Raw genomic sequence first — 21,095 nt, 5'->3', positions numbered from 1 at the left:
ATTGAAAGGAAAGAATGGGTAGGAAGGAAAGATCTGATTAAACAAACGATGCAGTTGCTATTGGAAAATGTAGGATCCAGAGTTGACAAAGTGTGGAATATGGCCCACACTTGGCTCCTGCTGCTTAAATTTTGACCACTTTTTAAAAATTCAGCCTCTTGTGAGTCGCCCAGCCTAATACAAGAGTGCTTCTTTAAATAATCAAAGGCCATAATTGTTAAAATCTCTGATGAGCTGGGAAACCATAGGCGACAATCCTGATTACAGACAAGAGCATCAAGCCAGACATACATCTTGTTTTGGCCATGAAACAAAAACAACACAAAAAAATGTATCAAAGGGATACATGAATCTAGAGCTGCAATGATTACAGTCAAAAGAAAATGAATCTGCCACTATTCTGTTCATCATTTTTCAAATTTTAAGCAAAAATGCCATACACATGATGGTTTCGTGTTTTGAAATGTGAGAATTCACTCTTTTTTTGGTCTTACAGCTGATGTCATTCACATACACTGAAAATATTCCAACAGGAAATATATAAGGACCAATTCAGAATTGTAAATTGAACAAATTTGGGGTTTGTACCGTTAATCAGACAAAGCAACACATCTAGAGATGACTGTAGGGCCTAGGATAACCCGAAAATACAGCAGATTAATCAATAATGAGAATAATCATGAGCTGCAGCCCTACATGAAACTACAGTTGATAGCAGCTGCAATGAACTTCAAATCAGACAATTGTTTTTTTTTTTCCTGGATCAGTGCACTTTGAAATTTTGGAAGGTTCCTTTGTTTTCAGGCTCAGAAACAGCAGCCCATAAAGTTGACCTCAAAGAGCTGCATGTCTGTCTGTGACCTAATGACAAAATGAAACAACAGTTCAATCAGATTTGGGTTGTTGTCTATTATACCTCTTACACACAACACACAACACACAACACACACACACACACACAAACACACAAACACACACAAACACACACAAACACACAGTCCAGATCTCGCGCAAAACAAGCACCACTGTACAGATGTGTTGATTGTCACAGCAGAGGATGAAGGGCATGGATGTATACTGCTTATATGTGAGAGCAAGTGATGTGCACACCATCATTTAACACATTCACTTACAAAGACCTCCACATTTACAAACACACACACACACACACACACACACACACACACACACACACACGTACGCACGCCAAGTCAGACACAGTAATCCAGTGAGCATTTGGGACAGATTAGATAAAATGTCATGGCGGGACACTCACTTGAGCTTTAAACATTTTACTTAGAAAGGCACAAACTATGATTTCCTGGTAAATTATTTTGATGTAAGAAATAAAAATTGAAAGACATATCTCTTTTTTTCACGTAAATCGACAACATTTTTTCGGCCATAACTCAGATATAAGCGTTGTGAAGGACTCTTCCTAGATCAGTCTTTATTAAGTTGTTTTCTTAATTGTTAATTTCAAACCTAAAGTTTTCCACGGTAATTGTTTTTTTTTTTTTCCAAAAGTGCAATAATAATAAGAGAGCTTAATATCTGTTTCTCTCAATCTTCCACAGTACCTGAGGCCAGTGACTGTGCTACAAAGTCCATGTTGACAGACAAAAAGAAAGCCAGAGTGAGGAAAAGAACTGAACTCCAGAAACACTACAACATAAAAATAAGTTTTCAATGCAGGGATTTGACTTTGAAAACTGAGGATTCAATTACAAAAAAAAAGAAAGAAAAAAAAGACATAAAAATCCTCCAAATTCTGTTTTATAGATGAAATGCTTCCTGTGTCGCTCAGATTTAACATCAGCATAGTTCACCTTTTTCCTCTTTACCTTGATCCCAAAACACACACCAAAGGAAGAAAAGAAAAAAAAACAAAAAACAGTTTCCTTAGGAGCAGATTTCTTTCACTTGAACCACTCAAGTGGTTCCCCCTGATCAACAGCTGACTGTTTGAACAACACGCGTTCTTATGGAATCTAAACAATAACTGTTTCAAACAGTATCTTTTTTCATATTCACGCCACGGTATTCGAGTTTCATTGTTACAGCTTTTTTTACTTTTTCTCAAGCCCCCCGTTGTAATGCAGGTACGTTTATTTTTCGTTGATAAAGGAATCAAGAGTCTGTTGTGGAGTCAGTAGGACTGCAACATTCCTTTAACTCGCCAGTAGCCGGGGAGCACTGAGAACGAGAAAGAGAGCGCGAGGGGGGGAGGTACAGAGTGACAGGGGGGTAAGGTGAGAGGGATAAAGAGGTGAGGGGGAAGCTGGAAAGAGATAAGGGACGGGGGGTCTGTGTAGTTGCTTCCTTTTAAAACTTGACAGTGACCACAATGTTTCAAGTTCTCTCCGTTCTCTTCTTTCACTTGTGCCTCTGGAGGGCTTTCCTCTTTCTCCTTTTGAAGAAACAACAGCACCTGCAGGAAAACAAAGAAACACTTCAATTTAGGATCAAAGACGTCACAAGACACACATCCAGAAAAATGAGACGTTGATGTTTCTATAAAGCACTTAACATGCTGCTTGTTAAGACGTCAGGACGTTGTTAGGGTTGGATTTCAACACTGCTTTAATTTTAAATCTGTTTTCCTGATTCACTAAACTTTCAATTTCACTTTGTTATTTACTGCATTCAGTGCGTTTACATGCACTTAAATAAACACAGTCAACTTTCTCTTATAAATCTTTTACTTTAGATGTCATGAAAATAAGAAAATCTGGCTTCTGTAGTTGAGGTAGAGGAATAGAGGGTGAGATTTCTCCTGGAGAAAACATATTCTTGGTTATGTGTGCAGGTAACCAGGTTTCTAATCAGCTTTTTACAAGTATGCATGTGCCTGACAGAGTTTACAAAGGAGAGAAAATGCAGATGCATTCTCATATAGATGACAGACATTTGATAAACAACAGACCTAATCAATAATATACCGCAAAGAATTGTCTGTCTACGTTGTGATGTATTTAATGGTCTAATAGGCAGAGCAACTCTGTTTATTTAGTTGCTTGCATTAAAAGGTACATTATACAAACTCCTCCACCAGTGCCTGGTTTGCTGTTGACAGAAACTGTTGACTCTGCCCTCAAGCGCCCTCTACTGGCTGCATCTATGCCAATATAGAGGATGCATGGAAGTATGAGGGCACTAGTTTCGTACATAAAATGAGTATAAGTGAGTCTTAAAATAGAAACCAACACAAAGTGTTGCATCTTAATCTAAAGGACGGTTTCCAATACTCAACTGCTATTTCTAAAACTGTGGCCAGGAAGCTACGTTGCAACATCTTCTATCACGACTCGAGTTAAAATGAATCATGCTTCCAACACATGGTCAGAATAGGGAATACATCTGTTTACTCATCTACTGCATCTATACACACACTCACAATAAATACATGTAAAGGTGTTCTCTGTAACATGGTTTCTCTGAGTAAACAGGTTTGTTGAATGTGTGTAAACGTACTGATTAAAGGTCACAGGTTTCACTTTAACTGGTCAAAATCACCCAAATTATATTTGCAAATAACAGCTGCACCAAAAGAGATTAAATAAGGATGCATACTGGATTTGGGCTTGTTAAAATGTTATTAAAGAAGGGTTCGACAGGTTATCGGCCTGGCTGATTAGTGGGGCCAATATTTTGCATTTTGCCGATTATCTGTAGCGACACTTTATTTTAATGATTGCCGATAAAGTTAAGTAATTGAAAAGGCAACGAAATTGTCAGCATGGGAGGAACTTTTACTTTGAAAAATTTCAGGGAGCTACAGTATTTTTACTTATTGACTTTCTATCTAAGTTTTTACTTGGCTTGCTGCATATGTAACATGCTGTTTATGATGTTCAACATTTCACTTTTTAATAAATATTTGGTAAAAAAAAGTTTCAATTCAAGTTCAATTCAACAATTTCAGTCGACCCCTATATTAAACCTCAACACTACTGCTCCTCTATGAGTCTGAACAGGTGTTTCGTACTTGGTTTCGTCAGCCACTTCAACCTCAGTGGGAGCGGTGATGGGAGCGTTGGAGTGTCCCGCTGTGGGATCATCAGTGTTCAGCTCGCCATTCGTTGAGCTCATCACCTGCAAGAGTACAAAAAGGACACCAGACTGCTTAAAAATACGTTACTCAACGAGCCGCTGACTGCAGGGTGGAGATGAACATTCACATAAAAATATGTAACTTTGATTATCTCTATTGATCTGCCCACTCAGATAAGGAGAGCAGTCCAGCACGTAACCTGGAAAGGCCCGACTAAAGCAACGTCACAGAACTGTAAAGAACAGGTTCACCTTTTTTTTCTGTCTGCCTTAAAATAAAAGTCAGCGTGCCACATGGACGATGTAATCAGTCCTCCTGGTTTAACTTCTCATGAGGAGGTCCTTTTTTTAACGTTAGAGCTCTAAGATGGATCCTTCAACTGTGTAAATATACGTTCCAAGGTTCAACTAAAGCTAAAATTAAGTTTCAGCAGTTTGAGTTAGACACATCAAGTGAACATCTATTACAATTACAGTATTTGTAGCATAAAATTCCCACTTTTTGCTGCTGTCCATCCACTACAGCTCAGCACAGACACACCGTGGAAACATTAACAGGAAATTTCATACCAAAAAAGACCAACTTGACGTGCTTCAGTGTCACGTGAGCTTCAGATAAACTTTGAAACAGGGTTCGTACAAATATGGGCGAGTCAAGGACTTTCAAGTACTTTTTCAAGCACTCATTTTTATTTTCAAGGATGAAATCATTTTCTCCACAACCATCTGTTGCAAGAAAATTGTGCAACCTTTAAAATGGAGCAAACATGCTTCCACAGCCTAAAATCAACAAATTATTAATTCACTTTTGCTTATTTACTACCAAAGTACAGCTCAAAACTCGTGCTAACAGCTGAAACTACTCTGGTGAGCGTGTTTCGCAGACTAGGGAAACATCCTGGAACCGACCATTCACTGGTGTTTACCAGAGATTGACACTCATACGGCAATAGCAAATAACCACAGCGATTCTTAACTTCCTAGTTTAAAACCTTTAACTAATACATTTCATAAAATAATGTATCATTGTGTTCAACTCTCAATTATATTCAAGTACTTTTTCAAGGACCAAGTTAAAAAATATCTGATTTTCAAGGTATTTCAAGACTTGAATTCTTGAGGGGTGAATTCAAATACCTTATGCACCTAAAGCACCCAATACAAACTGTTGAAATAAATGTTTATAGCTTGAGGACTCTTAATTGTACCCCCTCTCTTCTAGCATTAGAACATGAAGAGCTGTAACAGCATAACGACATCTGCTTCAATTCACAAATGTATATGTGGGCATGATCGCCGTTTTAAGACACTTAAAAAAACTGAACCTGTCCTTTAGAAGCTGTAATTCTATTAGCCAACACTAGATGGCATATTTGTGCCACATTTACTACAGAAGCCTCTGATTTCTTATGATACACAATCGTCCTTTTGACACAATGAATTTATGAAAATAAGCAAGACTTTAATTAATACTTTAGATTATCATATTCTTTTACTAATAAGGAAGCCGAAAAACCAAAATGCACTGCACTGCTTTTGGCCTATAAGCTTGTTTTTCTAATGATCTAAGAATCTTTATTTCATGAGGTTTGCGTGACAGTTGCGGTTGAATGTCATCTTTGCATGGCCCTTCCTGCGGGCAGCCTACAGCAGATGAGGCGAGTAAAGCAGTGAGAGCAAACAGAACAGGCAAAGCACTGACACACTGGGATTTAAACAGTCTGACGCAGACACAGAGAGAGAGGGTCAACAGAGAGCACCTGACAGGCAGGCGGTGTGGAGTCAGTGAGAAGGGGGTCAGACAAACATAGAACTACGTGGCTTCATGCATTCGCCACCAGAGCAGCAGCAGTAGCAGCAGCAGTACCTGAACAGAGCCCCCCAGCCGCTCAGCTGTGAGGTGCGACCCCAGAGTCTCCTTATTGGTCACTGGAGTGGGCTGAGACTCACTTCCTTTGGGCTCAGGCGACTTGACGCAAAGAGCAAAAAGGGTTGAGGCAGGTGGTCATGAGGTGGTGAGGAGGGGAGAGGGGCGAGGTTGTGGGGTCAGGGGTGAGGCAGTGAGGTGGGATTGGGGTGAGGGGAGAGGTTTGGTGGGAGGAGGGACAAAGAGGAGGGGGAGTGAATGAAAAAAAAAGGAACAAAAACAAAAAAATTATAGAAGACATCTTCCAAGCAGAAGCAGGCTTGTTAAGACAAACTATGTTAATAGAGGAGTAGAGGGAAGCAAAAATTTATGCGAAGCACAGATCAACACACTAATAAAGTCATGCAGGAGTAAAAGAAAACAGCCTTGATCACCTCAACTATCACTGCAGATTTAATACAACACTGACAATTATCTGTTACCGGATAACAGCATTACTTCAACTAGAGCCTCAGTTTGTTTGTTTTTTAATAAACATTGTGCTTTCATTTGCAGACTTAAAAATGTTCTTTATCCTCTTCTCACTGGCAAATATAACCTGTAGATACACAGACAGTAGCACGTTCTCTTTTGATGCAGCCGACTGTTTAAACCAGGATGTTACAGGTTTTTACAGTCATGACCAGTGGGCACTGGACTGGAGGTGGTGCTTTGCTTCAAAAAAGTGGCAAGTTGCTGCCAAGCCAATCGCGTTAAATGGAGAGCAGTAAAAAAAAAAAGGTTAGAGTCCACTGCAGTAAGTCAATCATAAAATCTAATGGACTCCATGTTTGGCTTTACGGGAAACAATGAGTCAGACTCAACAAGCAAAACAACTTGATTGGTACCATGATTCGAGTCTATCAGAAGGATTTCACAATCATTTTCTACTTAAACTCTTCAATTATTATCCCCCTATTAAACTAACATAGAAGACAAGGCTCGGATAGCATGCCAATAAAAGGAATAAAACAAAAAGTCAACACTTTGTCACACACTAAGCATATAGCTTGTCATTACTGGTATGAACAATGCAATTTGCATTTTCAACTCATGCATGCAATGACTGGAGCTTAGAGTGGCAAGGTGTGAGGAATAAATTGAAGCCGAAAGGGGTGCTTTGTTTCACAGCTGGAGCACCTGCCGCATGATCGTGCATGTTGGTTCATTTACTGGTAAAGCATCAATTTTGTAAAAGTCTTATTGTCCGACAGAGACTCAGAGGAGAGATGATGTCACTGCCGAGCAGTCAGACTGTAGACAGGGACGGAAATGTAGAAGGACGGAGAAGTGGAACTGAACAGCAGCCATTTTCTCAAGGTAGCCGATTACACTCGGACACAACAGTGTCAACAGAGGCATGGCAGAGGAACCTGAACGGCAGGGTTGGTTGGCTGGCTGGTCAGTTGGTTGGTCGGCAAATTGGCGGGTGGGTGTGGTGTTTGATGTGTTTCAATGCTGATGACCTCACCTGGTTTTTGGTCTGCTGTTGTGCTTTGTCTCTGCTGCTGGGCTGCAGGGGCGTGTCACTGGGGATAGGGCCAATCGGCGTGGGCTGCAGGAAACACAGCGAAACAAACAGTGTCAAAATGGAGACAATTTAAACGGCACTTATTATGAACATTTTCAGGTTCATACTTGTGTTTTCACTGGTACTTGCTTGCATGCTTCGCTAGTCAAAAATCACTTTACTCTCTGCATACTGTCTGTGCTACAACACCTCTGTTTGAACAACTCCATTTTAATGCCCGTGTCTTGAAGCCCCACTCCTGAAAAATCCCAGTCTACACTGATCTGTCCAGCACTGCCACATCTTGGTGTATCTGCACTGTTGTTGCAGCTGGGGCAATGACTGTAACAGAGTATAATGGCACTTTCCACCGTGACAAATCAACCCAAACCCCAAAAAGCTTTTCAACTCTTTAAAATAGGACAGAAATATGATCAGGAATCGTGAGAAATTAACATCAGCAACCAAGATTACACGTCTCCTGACATTAGCGTATAGCTACATGTAACAGTTCACTTGCAGCAAAGGAATTACTGTGTATTATAGCGGCATTTCTACTGTTAAAAATCACCAATTCAAGCTTCAAAACACAAACTGACAAATTGCAGCAAGAATATGAACCCATCAGTGACCAAAATTAAAGGTTTTCTCATGTTAGCATGTAGCTACATGTAACAGTTTAGGTTAAATATGGTGAACATTTGCAGAAGCATGCCTGGAGCAGGTGACCATGTAAAGAAATCTTTCACGCGCTGACATCAGGTTGTCAAGAAAGTTGAAAAACACACTTTAAATACAATTAAGAGAAAATCTGCTTTGAATTAAGCAAAATATACATATATTTAGCACCCATGATGTGAGAAATTTTACATAAAAGGGTTTGCAAAAAGAAGCAGTTATGACCCAGTGATAAATTATCAGAGAGAGAGCAATTGAGCATCTGCCGCCGTGAGACTCGATGGTCCAATCAAAGGATTTCGGAGGGAAAGGAGGGGGAGGATGAGTGGTTTCGTTAAGAGGCACTCACAAGTGATTTGCCGACCCAGTCATATTCATAGTCAAAGACATAGCCGTTCCTGTCGAACAGATCAGTGAAGAGCTTCCTCAAGTAGTCATAATCAGGCTTCTCAAAGAAGTCCAGCCTCCTCACATAGCGCAGGTAGGTGGCCATCTCTTCTGTAGCAAAAGAGGATGTTGTTAAATTAGAAATCTGGTTGAATGAAGAAGAAATGAAATAAGACACTAAACACTTGGTGATACTGACCAGGGAAGCTTTCACACAGCACTTCAATGGGTGTAGCTCGCTTGGTGTCGCCAATTTTCTGATACCTCTCCTTCAAAGTGTCCGCCTTGAAGGGAGATGGGGAAAAGTACATATTCCACTCAAAATTGGAGCAAACACATAACTGCAGACAGTGTAAACGAATAGGTGTAATATTCAAATGCGTTATATATTGAGCGTTTGAGTTGCAGACAGATGCAAATCCTCTGGTTAGTCATTCTGAATTCTTGAGTCATGACACAGATACGTGCAGCACCGCAGGCTGGTGAAAACCAGCTTCCTCTGCCATGGCACTTTAGACTTTCACCCAGTCACCAGTATCATCCCAAACCACTTGAGCAGCAAGCTATGACTTTGACTCAAACAGAGACCTGTAGCATTTCAATGTTTAAAGCAAATTACGTAAATGACGATATTTGTCACAACAATAAAAATGTTGTTCATATAGGGAGATCATGGGGTCAATCTATGTCCATCATGTCACCTGAATTTTTCCCAAAACTTTTGCAGAAGGATACTTATATTTGACAGCAGGGATTAGTGTGCAGAAAGCCTTCTTTGGGACGCATGATGGATAATTCTTGTCTTATGGTACAGCTGGACATTGCAGTTTCAAGTTTTATACATAAAAGGGATAGTTCAATTTTTTTTTTTTTAAAGATTATTTTTTAGGGGATTTTTCCCTTTATTTTATAGGTTAGCTGTAGATTAACAGATAATATGGGAGAGAGAGAGGGAATGACACGCAGCAAAGGACCACAGGCAGGAATCGAACCCGGGCCGCTGCAAAGCCTTCAGCATATGGGGCACACAATCTGTGTGAGCTTGAGGCCATCCCGGAAAGTTCCAATTTTTGATGTGGGTTTGTATGGAATACTTATCCATAGTCAGTGTACATACATACATACAGTAGATGTCAGCCCCCAGTTTGGAGAAGCTGGTCGGAGTCCAACACAGAAGCTAAGCAATGTACTGCTATGGAAGGGGGTCAGCGACAAAACATATTTAAGCCACCTAAATCAATATCAGTTTCAATATACACTATACTGAAAGTATATTCAACACTTTACCTTTCAGCAGACAGCCGGTTTCAACAAGAAAATTGTTAACTGCTTCAATCCCCCATCTATGCTCCCGTCAAAGCCCCCCAGACCCCACTAAGTAAAACAGTCATTTTAGTTGCTCAACACAGGAGCTGTTTCCACACCCAGCTCAAGCCTGCTTCTCCAAATTAGGGGTGTGGCAACTGAAATCTGCTCCTTGTAATATGCTATATATGGATAAGCACATCATATAACCCCACTTCAAAAAAATCAGAACTATCCCTTCAAAAAGTCTCATTTCATACCAGTTGATTGTATTTACAATGGTTGCCCGTCACCCACTGGCTTGTATATTTTCAACTATGCATGATGGGTCCTCACGCTCATATTATTGTTGACTATCACCTGGGATTAATCAGACCGGAAAAACTTCTTCCACTCATCTGGTGACCATAACTCTTAACCCGCTGCACTACACAAAAATGACTCTACAGGGTTGTATACTGTTGTACTCCATCTGGTCACTTTACTCCTTCATTGTATTTTGATTCTGTCATGTTGTGTGTAGGTGAGAACTTGTTTTGGCCCGAGCCGCCCGTCAACCCCCACATTCATACATCCTTCACATTCATCCACCGCAAGCTTCCTCCCACATAGCAAATGTTCAGATGAGGTGTCGTGTCTTCTAGTCTTTTCTATGAACACCTTTGATTTTGACGCCCGCAAACAGCCCAGCAACTCTGTGCAGTTATAACCTGCCCTCCAGGCACCTGTCATCACGCTGTGTTTTCTTAGTGCTTATAGCTCTTTCTCAGTAAACTGTTCAGATGCAGTGCAAGTGTGGAGGTGGATTTCTCTTGTTGCATGTGACTGCTTATGGAGAAACATGTATGCAAATGCAAGAAAAAGCCCACATCTACAGGGCCAAAGACTTTATTTTTCTAGTCACTTACTTTGTAGGAAGTGATGACAAATTACTTTTTAAAAAAAGACAAAAATATTAGCTCAGATATCCAGAAGTTTCTCATTACAGTAGATTTGTAATGAAACCACATTTTAAAGAGTTTAAAGGAGTTTACAACTCTGGTCCGTGGATTTGAGGTAATTGGGACCAACTTTACCCTTTGCTGCCACCAGCTGTTCTATCACACGCAGTAGTAACTAAGGTAGAAAACTATATTTCATGATCCTTCATTAACAAACGAATGAGATCGAATATTTGTTGTAGATACATGGATCTGATGATATAACACAGTTTGTTAGCATGTGGTTATGGTATGAGTAGGATAGCACTTACAATCCACCTTATTTCAGGTGGTGAACCAAAGATGCCATTGTAACAGTAAGTTAGCTTTGTAGACGACTAACAAGACTAACTTGGTTTCATGAGTTATATTTAGTTTGTACTGAGTTTGAATAAATAGTGTTTTACATTGAGTTAACAAGGCAATAAAGTCTTAATTTTGTAAAAAGAGAGAATTTGGAATGGTGTATGTTTGCATATTTCTTTTTAATGCATAGGTGCAAGAACAGGGCGAAAGAGAGTTCTTAAACTAGTGAGTGTGACACACTTTACAGCCCCGCTGCCATGTGCTGTCACCATAACAACAAACCATGACTATTTTCTTTTATATTAGTCAAATTCAAAAACATTCCCATGTCCTTTCTACCAATTCTATCTCTGTGTATTCAACAAACAGTACAGTTAGATCAGTGGAAAGACCAGCAAATTTCACCAGTGAGAGAGGATGATGGTGTAAATAGCAGGTTCTCCTTGCCAGAGGTCATGTGGATGACAGGTTTGACAGTGATATTGTACTGACAAGTGCAGCAGGAAAAGGTACATTTCTGTGCTAAGTATTACTAGGATTACAGGAGTCTGCTGTAAAACAGTATGTGCCAAAACATGGATGATGTCAAATGATATGCCACAGTACCTTTAGGCCCTGCCAGGGGAGGCTACCTCTGAGGAAGTACATGAACATGTGACCCAGTGCCTCCAAATCATCCCTTCTGCTTTGCTCTGGAAGAGATGGAACGTGGTTACCGATAAGAAAGAAATTCATTTTACAACCAGCTGGAAAGGTTAACAGGAGACAGTGGTAAATACAGCATGATTATTCAGGAGTTCAAATTAACCATTTAGAGTATAAAAGGCCTTAATTAAGCCAAGCAGTGGGGCAATGCTGCGCCACGGAGGGTCAACCATGTGCAGCACTCTGACAAGTAGACAAGAAGAACTAATCAGTGAGATCAAACCCTGAGGCGATTGGGTGGACTTAAAACACACAAACTGTTGACTCTCAAAGGCACATGGTTGATCACCACTGCCATAGATTAAAAACAGCAAAGTGAAAAAAGAGGAAATGCTTCAAACAATCAAGAAATGAATCAGAGAAATCCTATTAAAGACAGATGAAATTAAAAAACACCTAATGTCCAGTAACTTCTAGTAAAAACAGCATAAAAATGGCATTTGTTTATAAGGCTGTGTAAATACTGGTAATGTATTTGTATACAAAACAGTTAGGGCATCTCCATTAAACTGAACTTAAATGCAAGCACATCTTATCTGTGCAAATTTGAAGGGATTACCAAACCACAGTCCTGCTCCACAGACTTTCTTACCCTTTCCCAAGTGTGTGTTGATGCTCATGTAGCGTGCCGTCCCAGTCAGACTCTTGTGCTCCCGGTAGGGGATGTGTTTTTTGGTCTCGGGGTCTATATACTCTTTGGCCAGACCAAAGTCAATGATGTGGATGGTGTGCTGCCTCTTGCTTCCGGGCCGCCCAACCAGGAAGTTTTCTGGCTTCACGTCTCTGTATATCAGACTCTTGGTGTGGACATACTCCATCCGTGTTATCTGGACGAGCAACAAACAGATCAAAATTAGTCAATGGAATTTAAAATCACTTGATTATCCAGACATTGAAGACAGATGCTTTTTTTTAGCAAACATCATAGCTTTATTACATTATTATTTTCAGCTGAAGTGAAAAATATTTTAGCAGCGCAAATATCTGAAATTTAAATAATTAAGCTAATGAAGCCAAAGTTGCACTATGTTTTCTGTAAAGCCTGAAATCACAAAAGTCGTTTCATCTAAATACACTCTTGCTGTGCTCCTCCTGCAGGCCTTACCAGCTGTATGGCTATCATGAGGACGGTCTTGAGGGAGAAGGTGCGGTCACAGAGGTCAAACAGGTCCTCTAGACTGGGCCCGAGCAGCTCCAACACCATGGCATTGTATTTCCCACAAGGACCAAAGTAGTACACCTGAGGGATTCCCTCTGCAGAGATACACATACAAATAAATTAAGTTAGTGGACTTTTGTACTTAAAACTCATGCTTTTACCTGTGCCTTTAAATGAGTTCTGTTTTTGTTGTGGATAGCACATAAAAAAGCACTCAACCACAGGGTCGCTCAGAGATAAGGGTGCAGAGGCTTAAACAAAGGAATGATATTTGCAATATATTCTGATTTTAAACAACCAAGTTGAGTATCAACGCTGCAATGTTTTACTAAATGAGGACTGATGTGGCAACATGAATAAGCTGCTGAGGTCATCAAAACATTGTGACATCTAAATGTTGTGCACTGTTTCTCATTTTTTTATTTCCCAAGCTCTGGTTTATTTTGAGCCATGTCTACGTCAAATGAAGCAAAACCAATACAAAAGAAACACATTTAACTGGTATTATGCACAACATTTAAAACCACACATTTTTAAATTATCGCCACATCATACAATACTGGCGTGATACACAGTGAGGAGACAGTGCTGTGAAAGGTGCATCATACACTGAACTGAATCATCAACCTGGTTTGTTGATAAGAAAGTGTGGGAGAAGAGTCTTTACTGAAACTACAGCCGCAACGACCAGCTACACTTCAGCTGGCTTCCCTCAACAGGTTTGTCAGAAACAGGCATGGCTTACGTTTTTTTTCCCTTCTCCGAAGGATTAAAAGCAAAGGTGTCTAAAAGAAACACCAGTGACTGTGAGCAGCACACTGTCAACAACTGCAAATAGCCTTTGCTACTAGAAACCACCACACCCTTTTTGAGGTAATGTCTATGACTTCTGAAGAATGTGGATGGATCAAAATGTCAAGATGTACTATCTTTATGGGTATCAGTGGTTGTGAGTAGGAAAACAGAGGCGTGGTGAAACACTACAGTATGTTCTGAGGATGGAACAAAAAGGCACATAATAAAAAAAAAAATCATACATATCTGAAAACAACCAGGGAAAATCCCATAGTTACTTCCACACTTTGGTGCCACATTTTGTAATATAAAACAGTTTCACAGTGGCCTAAAGATGCAGTTTGCCAATGTCTGCCTGCTGCAGACTTAAAAGCTTTGTCACAACAAAATGAACTGCTGAGGCCCTTGAGGAACCAGCATCGTATTTCACAAACACTCTTGAATAACATGCAACAGCTCTCTGGAAAGAAGTTAAGTAATTCTACGTAGACACATAACCATAGTCATTTATCTGACATTTTTAATCAGCCCTCATGCATTGAAATTTCAGAGGCATTTTATAACTCTAATGGGCATTTTTGCCTGTCAGAAAAGTTGTATTCAAACACAATCATAACCACCAGTCTCCAGAATCACAGTCTTTGTTACCAGGTTAGTCCTTGCCAATTTGGCTCTGTCACTGGGACCTTTGACTCATTAACGGCTGGTGTCTATATGTCAGCCATCTCCCTGAAAGCTCACTAACCGTGAGATACCACATCAGTGCGGCGACAACAGCTGGAGGAGCAGCACTGAGACAGTGACACAGACAGATAAGTCAAGGGGATGAAGATACAGATTAAAAATGGGGAAAATGAGCACATTTGTACTGTAAACAGATAACCGTGTGATAGAGATAAATGAGAGCTGAGAATGGGAAGAATTCTGTTCGGGTTGTGTGTCAGCTGCTTGCCAGGGTACGCAGAGTTTACAGTCGGATTTACCTGATTTACCCCCCAACATCAGTCCAAGAGGACAACAAGATGCATACACCGATGCAAACTGACACACATACTCTCATGCACACACACGTGTACGAACACAAACACACCTGTCTGCCCTTTAGTCTCTAGGATTTTCCTGGTAATGAAGCCCATGACAGATGAGGCAGTGACAAGAGATCACTGGGAGGGCTGACTCATCAAAGCTTGGCCCAAATCTAGAGGGCATTCAAAGCACAGTCATCACAGGAGGAAAAGCACACAGTGTATTATTATCTTCTGCTGGTGTATGTGAGCAAAGAATGGAGCTTTACAGCAGCTGTAAGCATCAATCTAGAGATGGCTGGCAGAAAAAACCCACAGCACATTTTTGGGGTGATTTCTGTCTAAACTATATACTTTGATTTAACTCGCCAACAACTGTTGTTAAAAAAAAAACCTGACAAATTACGACAAAACAAAACAGCTAAATTACTCTCCAATTCAACAAATTTTCTCTCACAGGAAACAGTGGACACAAGAAAAGCAATAGAATGATGAGGCATGACTGCCAATAATCATCTTGATGAGGCAACACTTTTGTTCTGTACAAAAGCTAAAGGCCAAACAAACCATTTCAGCAGTCCCCTATATGATACATAATAAGCAAACTGAATCATTCCCCTGATGGTAAATGTGTGTCATTCTGTTATATAAAGTCATATCAAAATTACGTCCAACTGTGTTCACTATTATGTGATACACTGTGGTTTTCATTGCAAGCTGGTGCCCTGACCCCCGCTGTCTTGACAATTTGAGACAATCCAACCTATTGTATCTGCAGGCAGGCCTTTTCAGGCGACACAGTGAGAGGGGAGGCTGCATCATGGCAGCTGAAGACAATGTTGCTCTACAATAAAATGTCAGAGTTAAGGGCCAAAGAGGAGAGGGCTGGAGAAGAGAGAGGGGGTTGGTGGACAGGGAATGCGTATTAAAGATTTAGATTATGGAGTCGAGTGCACTGAGAGAAAAGGAGAAGAAGAAGTGACTTCCATTAGGCCCGGCGCTCTGGAGATGTTCTCACAAGCCTGAAATGTGATCAGCACTTGGGCTTGCACAGACTGAGCCTGAAGTTACAAATGCAACATAGTTCATAAGCACAACAATCCCATAAAACACCGCAGGGCTTGCCTACTAGGGAAAAAATTAACTTTTTTTTCAAGTTCATAATGAATTTTACCACATATTTGCAGCTTTAAAGTAATTCCACAAGACATCAGTCAAGCACTGATTTGGCTTATTTTAAACCAGGGCAGTTGTTCACTGAGTCAACAGAGCTCTCTTCAGTCATTAAGAAAAAAACCATTGACAAAGCAAGCTAAATTAATTATTATTTATCTGATGGACTAGACTGTTTGTCTTTAAGATTAGTCATGAGAAAGTTGTTTTTCTTTCTGAAGCAGTGCAATGGTTTATATAATTTTCTGTCAGCCTAATTTGCATCCTTTTCATTATGACAACGACTAGGTATACATGTAGATGCTGAAATGATTCATCATTGAGCACTATGTAAACAGACATATTTCTATCTATCTATCTATCTACCCCACACCTCTCTCCCTCTTTCTTCTGCCATTTGTTGCTATGGTGCAGCCATCTCAATGGTGTAGTGTCTGATGAGCTGTTAAAATAATCCTATCAATCTAATCTAAAATAATCCTACAATAGCAGTCAAAACATAAACTAATGTAAAATTATCCACATGGCATGCATAAGAATCCATGATATGCATGAAATAATATCAACATGGATCCTGTGTCAGTGACACAGCATATCGTGTCCTCAAAAGCCTGGATGGGGCCCATGAATATTCACAGGGATGCTGATAACCATTCATTAATAATGTTCACGGGGGAACCTTCTTATATTTGACTTTAATTCGAGTAACTTTCATGCAATCATGTATCAATGACTGAGCTATGTGAGCTATGTCAGCCTGTGAAATACAGTTAAATGACAGTTGGTCCATAAAAACAGCACACCCTCCCTGCAGCCATTCCCTAGCTGATTAGCATTGGTTGTGTCTGGTTGCTATGATACAGAATAACAGTGTAAGTAAATGTTGGTACAAGGTAGAGTACCTGCTCTGGATGAGGGGGAAGCCAAATGATGCAGGGAGAAAAGATGGACCTGCAAGTCTGTGTGGGTTAATGAGACGGAACATAATATATATACAGTTTACAGATTTCTCCTCCATTGTTGTTGTTGTTCAGTACTTGTACATATCAGATGTGACAGTTTGTCTTCACTGCATTTGTCCCTCATCCACTGTGATTTTACGGCTGAATAGACAGTGATGACAGCAGCGTTTTTACCTTTAATCTGAACATTTTTCAACTCTGGGTGCTCAGAAAAAAAACACCTCACAGGCAGCACTCGGCACAGAATTCACGCCTCGTCACGCTGCCAGCGTTTCTAGTGTCGTAAATACGTGGCACTCCCATTGCAAAGCATTAAAAAATCTACTGGCCTCAGGAAAAAAAAAAAAAGCTTTGGTGGCTGACTAGTGCAAGACTCGCTTTACCATGAGCAGCGCATTATAGTAACTATATGACAATTAGTAGTAATGTTATTGCTACTAAGAGCAACTGAAATGTCAGGTCTGTTCTCAAATTTCCAAGAAATCCTGTGAACTGGGAAGCAGAACTCCCAAATGCTGTGATCTGTTCAGGACAGATGAGAATTAACAGTGTGCAGATAAGCTCCTCCTGGGCGTTAAGCGCTGAGTCGTCCACGCTGTGACATATTTGAGGCTCTTGGGTTGTGCGGGACGAACAGGGTCACATGTCCCCATTTAGCAAAGTTGACAACATAAGTAGATTTAATCTATCGCCTTGACTCCTCCCATGCTACACAGTCAAGTGAGCCTTTCTGTTATGTCATCATGGAGTAGCTGCTCATCAGCTGGAGACAGGACCTTTCTGCCCAGTTGTGTGGTAATACTGTAACTCCATTTTAAGATGATAGTAAACTACTGAAGGTTTTTATTGCTCAGCCAATAGGTAATGTCTAACTGCATCACAGAATAAATATATTACAAATCAGTATTTAGCTGCTTCCATTGTCAGTTGATATGGTTTTTTACCATGTATGTGAATAATTTTGGCGACTCGGTAATCTGCATTCTGTTTTAAGTATCATGTGAAAGGGGGCCCAGTAGCTCAGTTGGTAGAGCTGGGGCCCCATGTACAGAGGCTAGGTCCTCAACGCAGCAGCCACAGGTTCAAGGGCCTCGGCCCTTTGCTGCATGTCGTACCCTCTCTTTCCCCCTTTCACGCTTGAGTTGTCCTATCAGAATAAAGGCAAAAGCCATAAAAAAACTGAAAATAATTTTACAAAACAGCACCATGTGAGGAGCTAAAGCCAGACAGTCACTTTCTTTACATTATGCTACATATTACACCACCTGTTGAATCACAACATTTTGATGTCACAATTAAGCAGGATCTCCCCAGCTGTTTCAGCCAAAATAAATTGGCCCAGTGGGAAACAAAATATATCTCTTTTTTTGTTTTTGAAAAATAAAAATACCATATCAATATGAAACTATCATTACAGTATGAAGCACTGTATGACACAGGGTGTGCAAAAAACAATTATTCATTCTGGTGTATAATAAGCTACTGTATGTATTCTTGCGTGGTAGAGATTTATTTCGTTTTTTAATACATCATGATTCTAGTCTAGGCTCTGCTCCTGAAAATATTGTTTCACCATATGCAATGTGTCTGCTGATTTTAGTAAAATTCAGAAATCAGTAATCAATCAGTCATGTCCATCTGGTACATAACGTTGACTTGCGGGTCTATAAAGGGTGTACAGCAGCAATCAGAACTGAAGTCATGTAAATAATAGTGTAATAATGTTAAGTATGCATTTGGAACCACTTTGATGGCATCACATCAGCTTGCTCTATGAACCTACCTGTGCATATATCCTGTCTATAGTTGTGTGTAAGGGCTAAGAACATCTTTACATGTTGCACAACCCCAGAGCTCAGTCAATAAGAGTAAGGCTAAAGGCCAGCAGTGGTCTCACTAGAAGAAGGTCAGAAAGTACTTAATGCACCAGAGGAAACAACCGAAGGCTGAGAGAGACAAGCCTGGACTAGAGGGATCCTCTGCTATAATGAGTGGAAATGGCACAGGAGATGACAATTGCAGTTCCTGCTGAGTTCATGTGCATGTGGGCATGCACTGTGTGAGATCCCAGATCAGAGTGACAGATTAAACAAAGAACAGCCACGAAGGGAAAAAATAAGACACACCCTGATAGCACTGCCCGTTAGAGAGTTTCCCTGCAATCTGTAGGCAGCACACGGTCAATCAGGGAGGCAGAGGATACTGAGGCTAGGGAAGCTGTCCAAGTAGACACACCATAATGGCCCGACTGCTTGTAGAGGGCCATCTATAAATAGTCAAGGACTGCCCTAATGCCCCACCTCCTTATCAACAGAGGAGGGCTTTTGCTCTGCCACAAGGAGCCAGGAAGCTGGCACGTGTCGCTAAATTAGACCACGACACACACACTTGTCAGATGACGGAGGATCACTGCAACCAGAGGAACAGGTCACTTTCAAAATCCTTAGCATGACAAACACAGTTGTATTTACAATCATACCCAAATAAATATATAAGATGAATATATATGTGTGTATGCTTTTGGTTCCTAGTCTCCAAAGCAGGATGAGAGCCAAAGCCTTCAGCTACTACGCTCCTCTTTTATGGAACCATCTTCCAGTTTCGCTCTGGGAGGCAGACACTGTCTCCACTTTTAAGAGTAGACTTCAGACTTTCATGTTTGATAAAGCTTATAGTTAAGGCTGGCTCAGGCTTGCCTTGGACCAGCCCCTTGTTAGGCTTAGGTTTAGTCTGCCGGGGGACTTTCTATGTTACACTGAGCTCCTTCTCTCGCTCTGTTCATCTGCCCCTTTAAGGTCAGAGATTTGAACCATCAGTCAGAGACCTCTAAGTTGACTGAGACTGCTTCAAGTCGAGCAGTCCTTATTATGTTTGTTTGCATGGTTTTTTTTGCTAGTCAGTGTGCTGGGCAGTGTACTTCTGGGGATGTTTTGGTCGCGAGATTTTGCTGCAGAGTGAGGGCTCTTGACTTTCAGGCTGCTCTTCGATTCAAACAACTGCAGCATGGAGGAGACACTTGGCACAGAGGGAAAGAGAGAGGCTGCTCTTCTGCTTAGAAGTGTTGAATTTACAGCTCACAGCAACCTTATATGATACAGTCTCTGGCGTTTGATATCTAGTGTCAGCTAAAAATGTTGCATATTTGCAATCCGTTATTAGTGTTGTTAGCTTGTTTACTATATTATGTGAATGCCACTGTCACACTGAGCTGACTTTAAAACTTTATATGAAAAACAAAACAAATTGTCAAATATTCAATTTGAACTGCCAAATCCAATTAGACTGATATAATTCTGAGTCGGGTACAGCCCGATGGGAAAACTTGGGACCTGCCATTCATGTGGATGCCACTTGACACACAAAACCCACCAAAACACTGTTGCAGACCAAGTACTCCCCTTCATGGCATCGCACCCCCGAATGGAAGTGACCCCCCAAAAGAATAGCACCCCATGCCACACTGCAAAAACTGCTCACCAGTGACCAAAAGGAATGCAACAAAGAGCTCAAGGTGTTGACCCCGCCTCTAAATTCCCCAAATCCCAATCTGATCAAGCATTGGTAGGATGTGGTGGTACCCCACAGGACTCAAAGGATCAACCTCCAACGCCCTGGTGCAGGGCACCACAGGACACCCACCAGAGGTCCTGTGTCTATGCCTCAACAGGTCAGAGCTAATCCAATCCTCTGACCCGTTGAAGCACAGACATAGCACCTTTTGGGTACCGCCCCGTCATTGGGTGGTGTGTGTCAAGTGGCATCCCCATGAATGCCAGGACTCAAGGTTTCCCAGCAGAACATTGTATTGTAATAAGATGGTCAATGTTATTCACTTCAACTGTCAGTGATTTTAATATTTTGGTTTATCGTGTATACTGGCACTTGCTCATAGTAGAGCTGCTACTCCAGCTACAGCACAGGTGCCCACACTCAAACTCTCTCAAAGGGCAATAAATGTGCTTCTAGTGACTGTCAAAGCTCCACAAGACTTACTGTCTTTCCAGTTCAGAAGAAGAGAGTCTGACAATAGCGTCTCATAGCTGGTTAGCTCTGACTACCGGGTACATTGCTGTCTATGCTACGCTGAGCAGTGGACGGTCAGTGCTCCCTGACCCTCTAAGTCACACGCTGCAAAGCCACAAGGCCATGTC

At 40.9% G+C, this 21,095-nt stretch overlaps 1 protein-coding gene across 3 annotated transcripts in view; it reads right to left on the bottom strand.

Moving 5' to 3' along the window:
• Nucleotides 1-1,276: 1,276 nt before the first annotated feature.
• Nucleotides 1,277-21,095, bottom strand: part of csnk1g2b (casein kinase 1, gamma 2b) — a 43,161-nt gene continuing 23,342 nt past the window's right edge. For 2 of the 3 annotated variants that reach the window (XM_042515025.1, XM_042515032.1), the window contains exons 4-11: nt 12,936-13,084; nt 12,423-12,657; nt 11,732-11,817; nt 8,734-8,818; nt 8,497-8,645; nt 7,431-7,514; nt 3,989-4,095; nt 1,277-2,431 (exon numbers count right to left, since the gene is read on the bottom strand). In XM_042515025.1, the coding sequence (XP_042370959.1) occupies nt 2,377-2,431; nt 3,989-4,095; nt 7,431-7,514; nt 8,497-8,645; nt 8,734-8,818; nt 11,732-11,817; nt 12,423-12,657; nt 12,936-13,084 (950 nt within the window). In that variant the 3' untranslated portion in view covers nt 1,277-2,376. The remainder of the gene's footprint in view (nt 2,432-3,988; nt 4,096-7,430; nt 7,515-8,496; nt 8,646-8,733; nt 8,819-11,731; nt 11,818-12,422; nt 12,658-12,935; nt 13,085-21,095) is intronic. The other variant, XM_042515039.1, reaches the window with a different exon arrangement.

The sequence above is a fragment of the Plectropomus leopardus genome, chromosome 3 (assembly GCF_008729295.1).
Source record: "Plectropomus leopardus isolate mb chromosome 3, YSFRI_Pleo_2.0, whole genome shotgun sequence".
Lineage (NCBI taxonomy): Eukaryota > Metazoa > Chordata > Actinopteri > Perciformes > Serranidae > Plectropomus > Plectropomus leopardus.
The sequence above is the reverse complement of the archived record's forward strand: the minus strand, read 5'-3'. Positions and strand labels throughout refer to the sequence as shown.